This window comes from Mus caroli, unplaced genomic scaffold (genome assembly GCF_978045245.1).
Source record: "Mus caroli unplaced genomic scaffold, Mus_caroli_1 scaffold_20, whole genome shotgun sequence".
Lineage (NCBI taxonomy): Eukaryota > Metazoa > Chordata > Mammalia > Rodentia > Muridae > Mus > Mus caroli.
In genome coordinates this window covers 42,260,513-42,276,568 of record NW_028227275.1, presented here as the reverse complement: position 1 = coordinate 42,276,568, position 16,056 = coordinate 42,260,513, and the positions used below count along the sequence as shown (strand labels likewise).

Below are 16,056 nucleotides of genomic sequence, written 5' to 3'. Positions count from 1 at the left end.
AGTTTCCTTAATGAATGTGGCTGCCTTTGTATTTGGAGCATAGATATTCAGGATTGATAGTTCCTCTTGGAGGATTTTACCTTTGATGAGTATGAAGTGTCCCTCCCTGTCTTTTTTAATGACTTTGGGTTGGAAGTCAATCTTATCAGATATTAGAATGGCTACTCCAGCTTGTTTCTTCATGCCATTTGCTTGGAAAATTGTTTTCCAGCCTTTCATTCTGAGGTAGTGTCTATCCTTTTCTCTGAGATGAGTTTCCTGTAAGCAGCAAAATGTTGGGTCTTGTTTGTGTAGCCAGTTTGTTAGTCTATGTCTTTTTATCGGGGAGTTGAGTCCATTGATATTAAGAGATATTAAGGAAAAGTAATTGTTGTTTCCTGTTATTTTTGTTGTTAAAGTTGGCATTTTGTTCTTGTGGCTGTCTTCTTTTAGGTTTGTTGAGGGATTACCTTCTTGTTGTTTCTAGGGCGTGGTTCCTGTCCTTGTATTGGTTTTTTTCTGTTATTATCCTTTGAAGGGCTGGATTCGTGGAGAGATAATGTGTGAATTTGGTTTTGTCGTGGAATACTTTGGTTTCTCCATCTATGTTAATTGAGAGTTTGGCTGGGTATAGTAGCCTGGGCTGGAATTTGTGTTCTTTTAGTGTCTGTATAACATCCGTCCAGGATCTTCTGGCTTTCATAGTCTCTGGTGAAAAATCTGGTGTAATTCTGATAGGCTTGCCTTTATATGTTACTTGGCCTTTTTCTCTTACTGCTTTTAGTATTCTATCTTTATTTAGAGCATTTGTTGCTCTGATTATTATGTGTCGGGAGGTATTTCTTTTCTGGTCCAGTCTATTTGGAGTTCTGTAGGCTTCTTGTATGTTCATGGGCATCTCTTTCTTTAGATTTGGGAAGTTTTCTTCTATAATTTTGTTGAAGATGTTTGCTGGTCCTTTGAGTTGAAAATCTTCATTCTCATCCACTCCTATTATCCGTAGGTTTGGTCTTCTCATTGTGTCCTGTATTTCTTGGATGTTTTGAGTTAGGATCTTTTTGCATTTTACATTTTCCTTGATTGTTGTGCCGATGTTCTCTATGGAATCTTCTGCACCTGAGATTCTCTCTTCCATCTCTTGTATTCTGTTGCTGATGCTCGTATCTATGGTTCCAGATTTCTTTCCTAGGGTTTCTATCTCCAGTCTTGCCTCATTTTGGGTTTTCTTTATTGTGTCTACTTCCCTTTTTAGGTCTAGTATGGTTTTGTTCATTTCCATCATCTGTTTGGATGTGTTTTCCTGTTTTTCTGTAAGGACTTCTACCTGTTTGATTATGTTATCGTGTTTTTCTTTAAGGATTTGTAACTCTTTAGCAGTGTTCTCCTGCAATTCTTTAAGGGATTTTTGTGCTTTCTCTTTATTGTCTTCTGCCTGTTTAGCAGTGTTCTCCTGCATTTCTTTAAGTGTGTTATTAAAGTCCTTCTTGAAGTTCTCTATCATCATCAGGAGATATGCTTTTAAATCTGTGTCTAGCTTTTCCGGTGTGTTGGGGTGCCCTGGACTGGGCGAAGTGGGGGTGCTGGGTTCTGATGATGGTGAGTGGTCTTGGTTTCTGTTAGTAAGATTATTACGTTTACCTTTCGCCATCTGGTAATCTCTGGGGTTAGTTGTTATCGTTGTCACTGTTTAAAGATTGGAGCAGAAGCTGTGTTCCACTCACCAGCAGTCTCTAAATCCTGCGGCGGGGGTCGTGGGTAGCTGATGGTACCCCGGTGCTGGTCCAGCCGGAAGAGGCCTGTGGTCCTACACAGGCCGTTTTTTTGCTTCCCTAACTAATGCAGTCTCTGGTCCCGCGTGCAATTGGATTGGAGCAGAAGCTGTGTTCTACTCTCCAGAAGTCTTAAGATCCTGTGGTGGGTGTTGTGGGTAGCTGGTGAGTGTCAGCCGACCCTGCGCCCCAGCTGCCCTGGTGCTTTTCTGACCGGAAGAGGGTTGTGGCCCTATGTAGGCCGGATTTCTCTCTCCCCAACCAGAGCAGTCTCAGGTCCCGCGTGATTGGACTGGAACAGAAGCTGTGTTCCACTCACCAGCAGTCCCAAAATCCTGCGGTGGGGGTCGTGGGTAGCTGGCGGGTGTCAGGCAACCCTGCGATCCCACTACCCCGGCGCTGATCCGGCCGGATGAGGCCTGTGGCCCTACTCAGGCCGGTTTCTGCTTCCCTAACTAATGCAGTCTCAGGTCCCGCGCAATTGGATTGGAGCAGAAGCTGTGTTCCACTCACCAGCAGTCCCAAAATCCTGCGGCGGGGGTCGTGGGTAGCTGGCGGGTGTCAGGCAACCCTGCGCTCCCGCTACCCCGGCGCTGATCTGGCCGGATGAGGCCTGTGGCCCTACTCAGGCCGGTTTCTGCTTCCCTAACTAATGCAGTCTCAGGTCCCGCGCAATTGGATTGGAGCTGAAGCTGTGTTCCACTCACCAGCAGTCCCAAAATCCTGCGGAGGGGGTCGTGGGTAGCTGGCGGGTGTCAGGCAACCCTGCGCTCCCGCTACCCCGGCGCTGATCCGGCCGGATGAGGCCTGTGGCCCTACTGAGGCAGGTTTCTGCTTCCCTAACTAATGCAGTCTCAGGTCCCGCGCAATTGGATTGGAGCTGAAGCTGTGTTCCACTCACCAGCAGTCCCAAAATCCTGCGGCGGGGGTCGTGGGTAGCTGGCGGGTGTCAGGCAACCCTGCGATCCCGCTACCCCGGCGCTGATCCGGCCGGATGAGGCCTGTGGCCCTACTCAGGCCGGTTTCTGCTTCCCTAACTAATGCAGTCTCAGGTCCCGCGCAATTGGATTGGAGCAGAAGCTGTGCTCCACTCACCAGAAGTCTTAAGATCCTGTGGCGGGTGTTGTGGGTAGCTGGCGAGTGTCAGCAGACCCTGCGCCCCAGCTGCCCCGGTGCTTTTCTGACCGGAAGAGGGTTGTGGCCCTATGTAGGCCAGATTTCTCTCTCCCCAACCAGAGCAGTCTCAGGTCCCGCGTGATTGGACTGGAGCAGAAGCTGTGTTCCACTCACCAGCAGTCCCAAAATCCTGCGGAGGGGGTCGTGGGTAGCTGGCGGGTGTCAGGCAACCCTGCGCTCCCGCTACCCCGGCGCTGATCTGGCCGGATGAGGCCTGTGGCCCTACTCAGGCCGGTTTCTGCTTCCCTAACTAATGCAGTCTCAGGTCCCGCGCAATTGGATTGGAGCAGAAGCTGTGTTCCACTCACCAGCAGTCCCAAAATCCTGCGGCGGGGGTCGTGGGTAGCTGGCGGGTGTCAGGCAACCCTGCGCTCCCGCTACCCCGGCGCTGATCCGGCCGGATCTCCCTCCATTTTCTAATTAAACAAAGGTAAAAAGTGATTTCTCACAATTTCACCACATATAATACATGTAAAGACATCTTGATCCCCTCTGTTATTGCTACAGTATCTAGCTAACAGAGGTCTTTGGAAAACCAAAATTTAATAAATATACAGATTTCTAAGTGAGCACATTGGTTCTGCGGCTTTGTCATTCAAGGTTCTACTGTATTTGGAGGCTGGAATTCCAAGACTGTAGTCTCCCTCTGATCAGCTTCTTGTGATGGCCTTTGAGTTACATCAAAACATGGTGGATGGGTTCCTGTAGTGTAGGGAAGTGAGAAGAAGGGGTGAGGAAGGAGAGGGAGGGAGAATAGATAGCTAGCAGTGGCTAAGCTTGATGTGACCGTTTCATCAATCCAACCACCCCAAGGTCTCATCATTTAACCCTCACCTGTAGACTAAGCTTCAGCTCTGGGCCACCGGGAACACAATCCATGTCTGCCAAAAACCCACTCCATCTCAGCCCTCCAAGAATGGCTTTCATATGTGTCATGCTTATTTCCACAGAGCTCTACCTCACTAAGGATGACTTGAAAAAGCTTCATGACTTTGAAGAGCAGTGTGTGGAAAAATATTTCCACGAGAAGACGGAAGGTCTGAATTGTAGTTTTGAGGAACAAATCCGAGTGACATCAGAAAGGTAAAGAATATCTCTTTAATCCCCAAACGGCCACCAGATCAGGATCGTCCTAAAATGTGTAAAAGAATAGATAGACCCACTTCCAAACCCCATAGGTTTGAGTTCTTCCCAATTTGAAGCATGTATTGCAATATGGTTTATGTAATCACCACCTATTTATTGGACATCACTATATTCTAGACAGTCTTTGCATATCCAAGGGATAAGTGGAGACTAGGAGTCAAGAATTCCTTTCTGATGGATTTACATTCCAGTGTTTGTATGTGGAAAGGTTTAGGGAAATGAAGGAGTAGAAAAGACAAGATATTCAAGTAAGCTGACAGAGGAAACCTATACATTAATGTTGGTCAGTAAAAAACAAAAGCTATGAAGAACTGCGCATAGTGGTGCCCACTTTTAATCCAAGGGCTGCAGAGGCAGAGGCAGAGGCGAGGCAGGGGGCAGGGGGCAGGGGGCAGGGGGCAGGGGGCAGAGGGGCAGGGGGGCAGGGGGGTAGGGGGCAGGGGGCGGCAGGAGGGGGCAGGAGGGGGCAGGAGGGGGCAGGAGGGGGCAGGAGGGGGCAGGAGGGGGCAGGAGGGGGCAGGAGGGGGCAGGAGAAGGCAGGAGGAGGCAGGAGGAGGCAGGAGGAGGCAGGAGGAGGCAGGAGGAGGCAGGAGGAGGCAGGGGGCAGGGGGGCAGGGGGGCAGGGGGGCAGGGGGGCAGGGGGGCAGGGGGGCAGGGGGCGGCAGGGGGCGGCAGGGGGCGGCAGGGGGCGGCAGGGGGCGGCAGGGGGCGGCAGGGGGCGGCAGGGGGCGGCAGGGGGCGGCAGGGGGCGGCAGGGGGCGGCAGGGGGCGGCAGGGGGCGGCAGGAGGGGGCAGGAGGGGGCAGGAGGGGGCAGGAGGGGGCAGGAGGGGGCAGGAGGGGGCAGGAGGGGGCAGGAGGGGGCAGGAGGGGGCAGGAGGGGGCAGGAGGGGGCAGGAGGGGGCAGGAGGGGGCAGGAGGGGGCAGGAGGGGGCAGGAGGGGGCAGGAGGGGGCAGGAGGGGGCAGGAGGGGGCAGGAGGCAGGCAGATCTCTCTGAGATCCAGCCTGATTTACAGAGCAAGTTCTAGGATAGTCAGGACGTGACATGGTAGAGCGATGTTCTCAGAGAATGACACCCATAGGTTGTGTGCTAGTCTAGCAGCAGCAGGAGATCCAGCACAGGGAAGGCAGCTAAGAGGGTGGACTTCTCTAGCAGGCCCTGGTTGACATTTGCTGGTGGTGGGGGTGCAGATACCTTCACTGCTCTGGGGGGAGAGAACAGGAGAGCTTGAGGCAGCAGCAGTAAACAGCTTAGGTGAGCAGGCTGACAGTGAAGGGAACACAGATGGGGCATGGGGACACAAAGAGCTGTCATTGTTGTGTATAGAGATGACAACATAAATTTGTGTGGTGCTGGAAATGATCTGCCTGGGTTTTACTCCACGAAGCCAGGATAGAAACTGGGCAGTGGACAAGCTTCATTAAGTGTAGAGACATGAGCACACAGGGGCTTGAGGTAAAGCTGTGGCTGAAGGGGCTTACGGTTCTTGAACTTTCTGAAAGGGGGCGGTGTAGGAAAGCCATTCAGAGGTTTGGGGGAAGAGGACAGATGTGTTGGAGAAAGGATATGTGTCAGCAAACCGTGTTAATGTAATAATTTCACATGTACAGCGTTGAGTATGGACGTGTGCACACGGTCTTTTGCACTTTTAAAAACAGAATTGTTCTTGCAAGTAGAAGCAAATTGACACAAGCTAAATATATCTCTTCACTTTTGAATATACATGAGACTGACTATAGAATGTTTAATTATATATGTTTTTTTCTGATGCCCCAAAATCAGATAGACGTGATTTCTCAAACCCAACTTCACTTAAAATAGACTTACAATAGGAACTTTCTTACAGTAGAAACTTCACTTAAATAGATTTACAATAGGAACTCTCTTATAGTAGACATGTCATATTTATGAAATTCTGTATTTTTCTGTTGATAATATATTTCTGTCAATATGTGTTTAGGTGGCTGGTGGAACTTCAGATCAAATTTAATATTTGAGAAAATGATGAATATCTAATGGTGATTATAGACCCATAAAATCGGAATTTATCTCAAAAATATCTTTAGACCATTGCCATATCTACTTTCTTTCTCTTGCATATTCTGTTTCTTGACAGCTGTGCTTATACAACACTGTGGGCCTTCTGGGCTCTGGGCTCTGTAGGATGTGTGTGCTTCTCTTAGGAGCTGACAGAACCACAGCTCATCTCTGCTTCTATTCCTTTAACTATATGCTCTTGGGAAATGTTCTTGAACTGCTTTGAAAGTTAGTTTTTTGTTTTTGTATTTATGGCATAGGTGTGAACACAGATCAATCTTTTAGAGTTATATGAGTCAATGTGCATAATAGAGCCAAGGGTAGAAAGATTAATGAAACTTAGTTGGACAAATAGGTCCCAGATATTTGGAGTAAAACTTCTTTTGAAATACTGTATTTGTTACTTCTCATTGGAATGACAAAATCCTGAACAAGGAACAACTTAAGGGATGAAGGATCTATTTTGGCTTACAGTTTGAGGGTCTAATCCGTCACAGAAGGGAAATCATGGAAAGAGGAGGGGGAATGGAGTTAGTCACATGGAATTCACAGTCAGGAAGCAGAGTGAGACAACGCTAGTGTTCAACTTGGTTTCTCCTTTTTACTTCAGTCTGGGACTTCCACCCATGGACGGTGCCACCAACATTTGTAATGGACTTTCTATTATTAAAATTCCCTGGAAATATTCTCATAGGTAAACCAAGAGATATGTTTCCAAGGTAACTCAAAACACTGTCAAATTATGAAATGTTGATAATCATAAGTACAATTTCCCTTTAAGACCTGGAAGGAGATAGAATAAGGTCAGAGCATCTCGCACTGATATGAATTAAGGCAAGGTTGTGGAGAGCTGCTCATTCTACCTATGCTAAGGAAGGAGTCTGTGCACTCTGTGGTATGGATAGACCTATCAGCCTGGAAGATATAAGTGTGAATTTAAGGAGTCCGTTGGAGACCAGGGATGCCAGGTGAGAGAAGGTGTAGCCCTGGCTGTGGCAGTGGGATGGAACAAAAGGACAATTCATGAAGTATGGTAGGGATTGGATGGAGCTGAAGGGAAGGATGGAACCTAGGTGGCCTCTCAGATATGTACACATGGGTGAAGCCATCAAGGAAAATGGCACCACTGGGAGACAGTGTAAAAAGGTGTGGAGAAAGCTACCAGGCTCATATTTGTTGGTGGTGGGATTCATGTGACACAGTTAGCCACACGTGTTCATGAGGCTTGGAACAAATGAATCTGAAACCCTGTGGCATCTTAGAACTGGAGCAGGAGATGCCTTCTGATCAAGAGGGTCTATGGGAGTCAGCTGCCAATTCCAGGAGAGAAGTAGAGAGAAGGATGCTAGTGCCGGACAGTTGTGGTGCCAACGGCTGTAAAACTTGGACAGAAAAAGGAGCGACTTATGGAGAAGACTGGAAAGGTGAGGCCCTTTTCAGGGTGTGCAGGTAGGGTTGCACATTTCGCAGTAATCAGAAGCCAAGGCCATACTGAGGGAGAACCCGGATGCCAGGGATCACAGCAAGCACTTTGGTGGTGATGGTCCCAAGACCTTTGGTTCTCTCACTCTTAATGTATCATTCTCTTGGACTTGAGAACCCAAGAGTCAGAGACTTAGAAATAAACACTTCAGTGGAGATGCTCATAATATGTTCAGTCCCCTGACCTCCATGGAACTTCATTTCTCTTAGCCCCAAGGGGAGGATAAGTCGTTAAGGGGTTAGATGACTTCTGAAAACTATGGATAATTCTAAGGGGTTTTGAATGTGGCTCTGAATTTCTACTAGAATTTCTTCCAGTTATAATATATTTTCTTACTAGAATGATTTTATATTGTCATCATTGTTGAGGTCGTTTGGGGAGAGCCTGTAAAGGAGGGGTGCTACGGAGGTAACTGAGCAGTGATTTTTTTTTAAAGAGGGAATATAAGGGGATCTTAGAAGCCACTGCATGTTTGCCTGCCTCCAAAGAAGGCATTATCTACCTTCTAGAATGAAATGACTTTGGGGTGTGGACAGAGGGCAGGTGCTAACTAAAGCGTCTGAAGGATCGAGCAGGAACATCTGCTTCAGCTGTCCACTGAGCAGTGCTTGCCAGATGTTCTTCCTCTCTGGTCTGTGCAGTAAGATGCCTGTCGTATCTTTTCTGTTTCAGGACATTGGCTGTACTGTATTTAGGAAATGCCACAGTTTCTTTGATTTGCAGAAACTCATGCACAATGCGTACCATGATTCCACTGTGTGGCTTTAACTTTGGCAAATTCATGTCTGGCTGAGGCTTCATTGCACAACGTCTGTGAGCAGCTGTGGGAGCTTGCCCTCCTAGCAGGATTCCCCAGGCAAACTTGCTTTGATCCCAGATAGAGTTGCTGAGGGGTATGGATGGCTGCAGGGGTGGGTTGGATGTAGACCGTCTGGCTTGACGCCCAGCCGCGTGACATTGGATGCGTGACCTGACCCTTTTCCTGTGAAGGGAATAGTAGTCACACCTTCCTCACAGAGCTGCCATCTGGTGAGAGAAAACAGGGGAAGTAGACCCATCCTGTAACGTTTGGCTCATAGAAAGCACTCCATGGATGGGTCTGTCAGACGGATTATAATTATGTTTCATATTATCTAATTTTTAAGAATCTTGGCTAATGGGCCCACAGGTAAAACAGTCAACGAGGCCTGTCTTCTCTTCACTCAGACCTTGCACAGAGGAAGCTGTAATAGTAAGAATTTGTTTTATGTGTCAGAATGACTGAAAAAGCTACATTGAATTAATGCAGCCGGTGGTCTAGGGATATAATTAAAATATGCTTCACAGGACACCGCGTTTTCGAAAATGAGTTTCTGTAAAAAGCAAGAGGGCCCATTTCAGACGGCCAGGTTATTTGTCTAACAGGTTTCTATTGTGGCGTGCCACCTGTTGCAGTGAATAGTGGCTGGATTCTATTGTATCCATTCGATGTGTCTGCAGCTAATGGGACTTAATGAGTCTCCATTACTGCTGCTCAGACCGTACTGTTTTTGAATTAGATGAAACAGGGCACTGGATGGAGACGTTCCAATTAGGCATATCTGGGAGGAAATATACATATACTTTGTGCTCTTTCCCTCATTGCCCTTGCCAGTTCGAACTTTGTGGGTTTCAGAAGGTCAGCGAGCATGTTTTAAGCCACTGGTGAGTTATAGATGTTGGATTTTATACAAAATTAGCCAGAAAGGTTTCTGCTCGTATAGAATACAATGGAAATGAAAAACAGCACCTGCTTTATTTGTTAAGTTCCTATCTGCAACGGTCTCAGAAAGCAGCGTGAGAGGTCAGGTGCATCCCATGCTTTAGGTGTGTTCTAGAGGCAGGAAATTGAGTTTTGTGGTGGGAAGGTCCTGCCTGAGTGCTCGTCTCCCAGTTGAGTGGTTCTCCATCTTCCAGCCACTATTAAGAATGGGACTATTTTTCTTGACTGCAGATGACCACATTAGCTATGAAATCACTGCTTAGGTAGCCTCCCTTGCTGTTCTTAGTGTAATCTCATCATCAAAGGTTCATTTTATGTGCATAAATGCTTTGTTCACATGAATGTGTGTACAGCTCATGTGTGCGTGGTGTCCATGGGGGTCAGAAGAGGGCAATGGGTCACTTGCAACCAGCGTTACAGAGAGTTGTGAGCTGCCGTGTGGGTGCTGGGAACGGAACCTGGGTGAACTGCAAGAGCAGCCAGTGGTCTTTAACTGTTGCTCTATCTCTCCAGTTGCAGAAATATTCTTTCAAAAAAGTGTTTATTTTGATTGTGTGTGTGTGTTATGTCTGCAAAGGCCAAAAGAGGATGTCAGATCCCCTGGAACTGAACTTACATATGTGAGCTGCCATGAGGGTGCTGAGATTTGAACTTGAGCCCTCTCTGGAAGAGCAGCCGGTTCTCTTATGCACTGAATTGTCTCTCTAACTCCTCCCAGAGTACTACTTATTTGATATTTTAGTTTTAAAATTTTTACTTAGAAAGTCACATGCCAAATTTTAAAACACAAAGTCAGAACAGAAGACATTCACAGCCTTGTCCCTACCAGCAGAAATAGCCAAAGAAAATAACTACAAAAAATGTAATTATTACTATATTTGTATTACACACACACACACACACACACACACATGCACACACACACACAATCAAAATAAACACTTTTTAAAAAAGAATATTTCTACAACTGGGGAGAGATAGATCAACAGGAAATATAGTATATTATATTGTATACCATATAAATCTACTTTCTCTTGTAAGGAGTATTTGTCATTTTAACCCAGTGACGCTGCCACTTCCTCATATGTTGTAAATAGTTTTAAAATGCTATAATATAGAGGAAGTCATTATCATCTCACTTTCATCTCTTATTATCTAATGAGCTTCTCTAATTTACTATTTTTTCCTTACCTTTTATATTTTGTACTTGGGGAATTATCTCCCCATGACATTTGTAATCTTCTTGTATGCAGCAGAATGATGAATCCCGTTTTTGCATCCACTCTGTTAGCCTGTGTCTTTTTATTGGGGAATTGAGACCAATGATGTTGAGAGATATTAATGACCAGTGATTGTTATTTCCTGTTACTTTGATGTTGGTGTGGTGGTGGTGGTAGGGTGTGTGTGTGTGTGTGTGTGTGTGTGTGTGTGTGTGTGAGAGAGAGAGAGAGAGAGAGAGAGAGAGAGAGAGAGAGAGAGAGAGAGAGAGAGAGAAGAAGGCAGAGGAGGAGGAGGAAGAGGAGGAGAGAGGATTGTGTGTGATGTATTTATTTATTTTTGCTGGTATGGAATTACTTATTTCCTGTGTTTTCTGGATGTAGTTATTCTCCTTGGGTTGGAGTTTTCCTTTTGGTATTTTCTTGTAGGACTGGTTTTATGGATAGATATTGTTTAGATTTGGATTTGTCTTAAAATATCTTGTTTTCTCCCTCTATGGTGACTGAGAGTTTTGCTGGGTATAGTACTCTAGGTTGACACATGTTTTTTTGTTTGTTTGTTTGTTTTGTTTTTGAGTTTGCAGGGCATCTGTCCAGGCCTTTCTAGCTTTTAGAGTCTTCATTGAAAACTCATGCAATTTTGATAGGTCTGTCTTTGTATGTTTCCTGGTGTTTTTCCTTACCATTTTTAATATCCTTTCTTCTGTAAATTTTGTAGTTTGGTTATTATGTGCCAGGAGGATTTTCTTTTCTGGTGCAGTCTACTTGGTGTTCTATAAGCTTCTTGTATATTTATAGACATTTCTTTAGGTTGGGAGAACTTTCATCTGTAATTTTGTTGAGATTGTTTACTGGGCCTTGGAGCTGGGACTCTTTACCTTCATCTATTCCTATTATTCTTAGGTTAGGTCTTTTCATGGTATTCCAATTTCCTGGATGTTTTGTGTTATGAAGGTTTTAACTTTAGCATTTAATTTGACTGATGCTTTAAAGATTAAAAAAGCTTTGTGGTTTATTAAGGGATATAAATATTCGAATACTAATTTTCCAGTTTTTATTGATAGAAGACTTTATTGGGGGCTTACAGTTTCAGAGGGAAAGGTCATATTCATCATGGCAGAAAGCATGGCAGCAGACAGTCAGGTATTGCTTTAGGTATTTGCATCCTTAGCCACAAGTAGGAGGCAGACATAGGCAGAGAGGGAGGGAGGGAGGGAGGGAGGGAGGGAGGGAGGGAGGGAGGGAGAGAGAGAGAGAGAGAGAGAGAGAGAGAGAGAGAACAGAAATTGAAATTGGCATGGGTTTTTACAGTGTCCTCCAAGAGCACACCTCCTAATCGTTCCCAAACAATTCCAAGTAGGGACCAAGTGTTAAAATATATGAACCTATGAGTGCCATATTTAATTCAACCACCACACTCTACTCCTGTACTCTTTGACCCCCATAGGCTTGTAGCTGTATTATAATACAAAATGCATTGAGTACAACTTCCAAAGTCTCCAAAGTTTTTCAAAGTCTCAACATAATTTAAAATATGAAGGTTTTTTTGTTTTGTTTTGTTTTGTTTTGTTTTGTTTTTAGACTCAGGGCACTCTCTTAACTGTAACCATCTGTAAAGTCAAAAAGCAAATTCTATACTATCAACATACAATGACACAGAAGGTATATTACCACTCAAAAGGGAGGAAGGGGGGGCATCGTGAGGAAATACTGGACCAAAGCAATACCGAAATTCAGTGAGGCAAACTCCTCATCCTGTAATTCCATATCTGGATGGCCCTTCTCGTCCAACTTTGTTGACTACAGCATCCTTTTCTCTCTTGGGCTGGATCCATTCCCTGGCCCCAGCTCTCCTCGTTGGATATCCCATAACACAAACCAGCCTTCACTTTCATAGTCTCTGGACCTTCATGGGGGGACTCTCCTGTACATGCCTGGCTACAACCTCTTTACTCATGGACTCTTCATGGCTCTAAAGCCAGGACTATGTGACCTATGCTGACAAGATTTGTTGCCTGCTGGGGATGGAACCCATCTCCCTCTTTGAGTTAAAATGGCATGAGCTTTGATTTGTTGATGCTTTCCTTTGCTGCACAGACTTTCCTTTCTATGTGTAGAAAGCTTAGCTTGGTGCCGTTTGCCTTGCGGACACCCCTCCCTTCATTCCTTTCCCACCAACCCTCTTCTCTCAGTGCAACACTTGGCTCAATTTTGAATTTCCCAGTGTTCTGTTTCTCCTCAAAAGTACATTTTGTATTTTATTTTTGCCTCAACTTCTCTTTTTCATTGTAGAGCTACATAAAAGTTGGTTACTAATAATGACACGGCAGTGTAAATACTAGGCCGTCTTGAGAGCTCTGCCAAAGACATGAATATACAACTCTTCAATTGAGTCTCTGGCAGATTTTTAGGACAAAGACAAAAAGCAGCCCCATTCTTTGCCAAAACATCCCAAGAATAATCTCTAGCTTAAGGTGCTAATACGGTTTCCATCTGAATCCTGAGCTGGGCCTCCATAATTCACATTGCTCTTAGCATGACAGCCTTCCAAGATCTTGCTGGGATGATACCTTAAGCCCTGCTTACAGCTTTCACCTGCTTCTGTAGTCCAAAACCCTGAAGTCTTCCACATTCCTTTAAAACCCAACATGGTCAGGCTTGTCACAGCAACATCCCATTCCCTGGTACAGTCTTCTATCTTAGTTACCTTTGTATTTTTGTTCTAAGACATACAAGAAGAAAGACTTTACTATGGGCTTACATTTTAGTGGGTAAGTTTGTGATTGTCATGATAGGGACCATGGCAACAGGCAGATAGACACGGTGCTGGCCAGGATGATGTGGACTTTGGATAGCTAGAGTTTGTCACTGAATTACATTAGTCAGAGGCTTATAAAGGCAAACCCTATAAGGCTACATACTTCCCTCATTCGTACAACCAGGAAGTACATCTTGCTGTACTTCCTGCCTGCATCCCTCTGACCTACGTATGATTGAGCACATTCTGTGTAGTTAGGGCAAGCAAGCTTGTTTACAGAAGCAAATCCATGTGGCTTGCTATTTTACATGAACAACAGCCTTCAACATTTCAAGAAGTTATCTGTCCTTGGACAAGTGTGGCTTACAGGTTCGAGGCATATTTGTTTTATAGCTCCTTTAAGCATAGTAATTCACACTTAAAACTTAACCTTATCTCTCTTAGTCCCCACTTGAATGGTGTCCTGTGTCAAGTCCTTGTCTGTGTGGTGGGTACCTGATCATATTGGGACCTAATAACCATCACCTTAATGACATCTAGATAAGGCATTAATCATGCAAAGGCCAACAGTAATTAGTAGAAACTGAAGGACCAAAGGCCCTGTGATGGTTGACATCAGACTTACTATCTAGGAGGTTCCTGAAAGTGAGAATGGAAACTAGTCACTTATCTTATCTTGGGTCTTTTTCTTTTTTTTTTTAATATATATTTTTTTAGTGTAGCCAGAATATCTTTAATGATAATTTTCACAGAAACAACATTTTTTAAAGTTATACAGTAATTTCTTTGTTCTTCATAGAGCAGGTTGTGTGCCCTATCATACTGTAGAACTATGTCACCTATGATAGCTACTTGTTGAGAAAACTGGGTCTACTTAGTTTTAACAGGTCCTTTTTTGATAAAGAACTTGGAGTCCAACATGAGTCCTGGCTTGCCAATAGGCAGCCATTTTATCCCCTTTGTGAGGGAGTTTCCTTTGGACCTAATAGTCTTCTAGCCTTTTGTTGAGGATAATGAGCAATGTACTCTCTTCTACCACTACTTACTGCTCTAATTAAGACATCATTGTTAGGGCCCTGGGGTCTGGAATGCTAGTTAGACAGGAAGGGGATTCAGGCAATGGGCGTTTATCAAAAGCATATGGCTACCTGAACCAGTTGAAGAGACAGGGAACAGTCACATTGGCTGAACTGATTCAAATCAGATTTCAGCAAGTTCAGAGCTCTCTGACTACCTGAGAATACATGGTATAGGTCACTTTTGGAGCAGTTTGTAGATTGTAGCTGATTCCAGGAAGGAATATGTCAGCCAAGGGGAAACCTGCTGGGACAGATATAGACTAGGGATAGAAGTTAAAGTTAAGAAACTTAAAATCAATCAATCAATCAATCAATCAATAAACCTTTTAGATATATTAGCATTATCACTGTTGATAATCTGAATTGAAATCTACATTGTAGAAAAGGCAGCTAACAGATGTCTTGGAAACAACTGGAGTGGATTCACACCTTCAAGTCAGAGCAAAAGCTATGCACACCTTTGATTCCAGCACTCAGGACACAGAGGCAGATAGATCTCTGTGAGTTTGAGGCCAATCTGTTCTTCAAAGTAAGTCCAGGTGAACCACAGCTACACAGAGAAACCCGGTCTTGAAAAACCAAAACCAACCAATCAACCAAAGCAAACCCAATCACTTTCTTAGTCCTTTCTCATTTGCATTTATACATCTTAAAACCCTATTTTAGACCCTGACTTTCTTAGGCTTTAAACCACTGTATTTCTATCTAACTATTTACCACGAGACAGGAACAGTTGGTTACTGACAGCAGTCATTACAAAGCAGATTTTTTTTTTTAAATAAAGGAATGTAAAAACTTACATCTGCAACCTGATTATCCTTTAATATGGAGCCTGTGAGCAAAGCAAATCTATCGGACTTTCTCAGCCGAAGACCTATTAGCTCTAGAAAAAGCAAGGGCTGATTTTTAATGAGGTGAACTAACCAAGGTAGCTGCAGCCTTGGTGAAGGAGGTGGGTGTCTGCTGCTGCCAAGCTGACAAAGCTACAGTTAGCCATTAACACCAGCAGAGGTCTGAGAAGGAGACATTATAGCAGAAAGTGTAAACCAAATGGCCTCTGGAGTGATGAATATGACAGAGACTTACCAGGTGCCTGGATGATTGCCCTAGCAGGCTCCTGTGATCTCAGTGACTTCATTGTGGGGCAGAGGTCCTAGGTCTTCCGCTGTTACAGAGAGAGGACAGTATTGCATCTTCAGCCACGGCTCAGGACAGACCCAGGAGGTCTCAGAGAGTTTCCTGTGGATGGGGAACTTTGGAAAACTGGCCTACCTCGGCTTAGGCAGCGTAGTTCATTCAACCCAACAGCATCCACAGTTTGTGCAGGGCCCTGTTAGCAGGTGAGGCATGAGGCAGTCTCCCCCTCCCCCAGTGGTTAGCATCATCACAGTCCAGGTTTGTGTCCCATTATCTGTCTTCTTTTAGATAGTTGTGTTAGGAGTGTTACTTTTAGGGGCTGGCATTTTTGTCTATCACAGGAAGCTTTTTCCCACTGAACATTTTAAGTGGTGTATTAAGCCGATCTCTAAAAAGTTTTGAGGGCCACTTATTGAGTATAACCGATCTCAAACCAAATTAATCTTTGTTGTTGTTGTTACTTGCTAAACATTGAAAACACATAGGATGCAAAATAACCTTATTCCTAAAATTAGTTATGTTAGCACTTAGCAC

At 44.8% G+C, this 16,056-nt stretch overlaps 1 protein-coding gene across 1 annotated transcript in view; it reads left to right on the top strand.

Annotated features, from left to right (window-relative positions):
• Positions 1 to 16,056, top strand: part of Trpm6 (transient receptor potential cation channel subfamily M member 6) — a 178,923-nt gene that overhangs the window by 120,165 nt on the left and 42,702 nt on the right. The window contains exon 25 of the mRNA XM_021151275.3: positions 3,875 to 4,007. Within this exon, the coding sequence (XP_021006934.1) occupies positions 3,875 to 4,007 (133 nt within the window). The remainder of the gene's footprint in view (positions 1 to 3,874; positions 4,008 to 16,056) is intronic.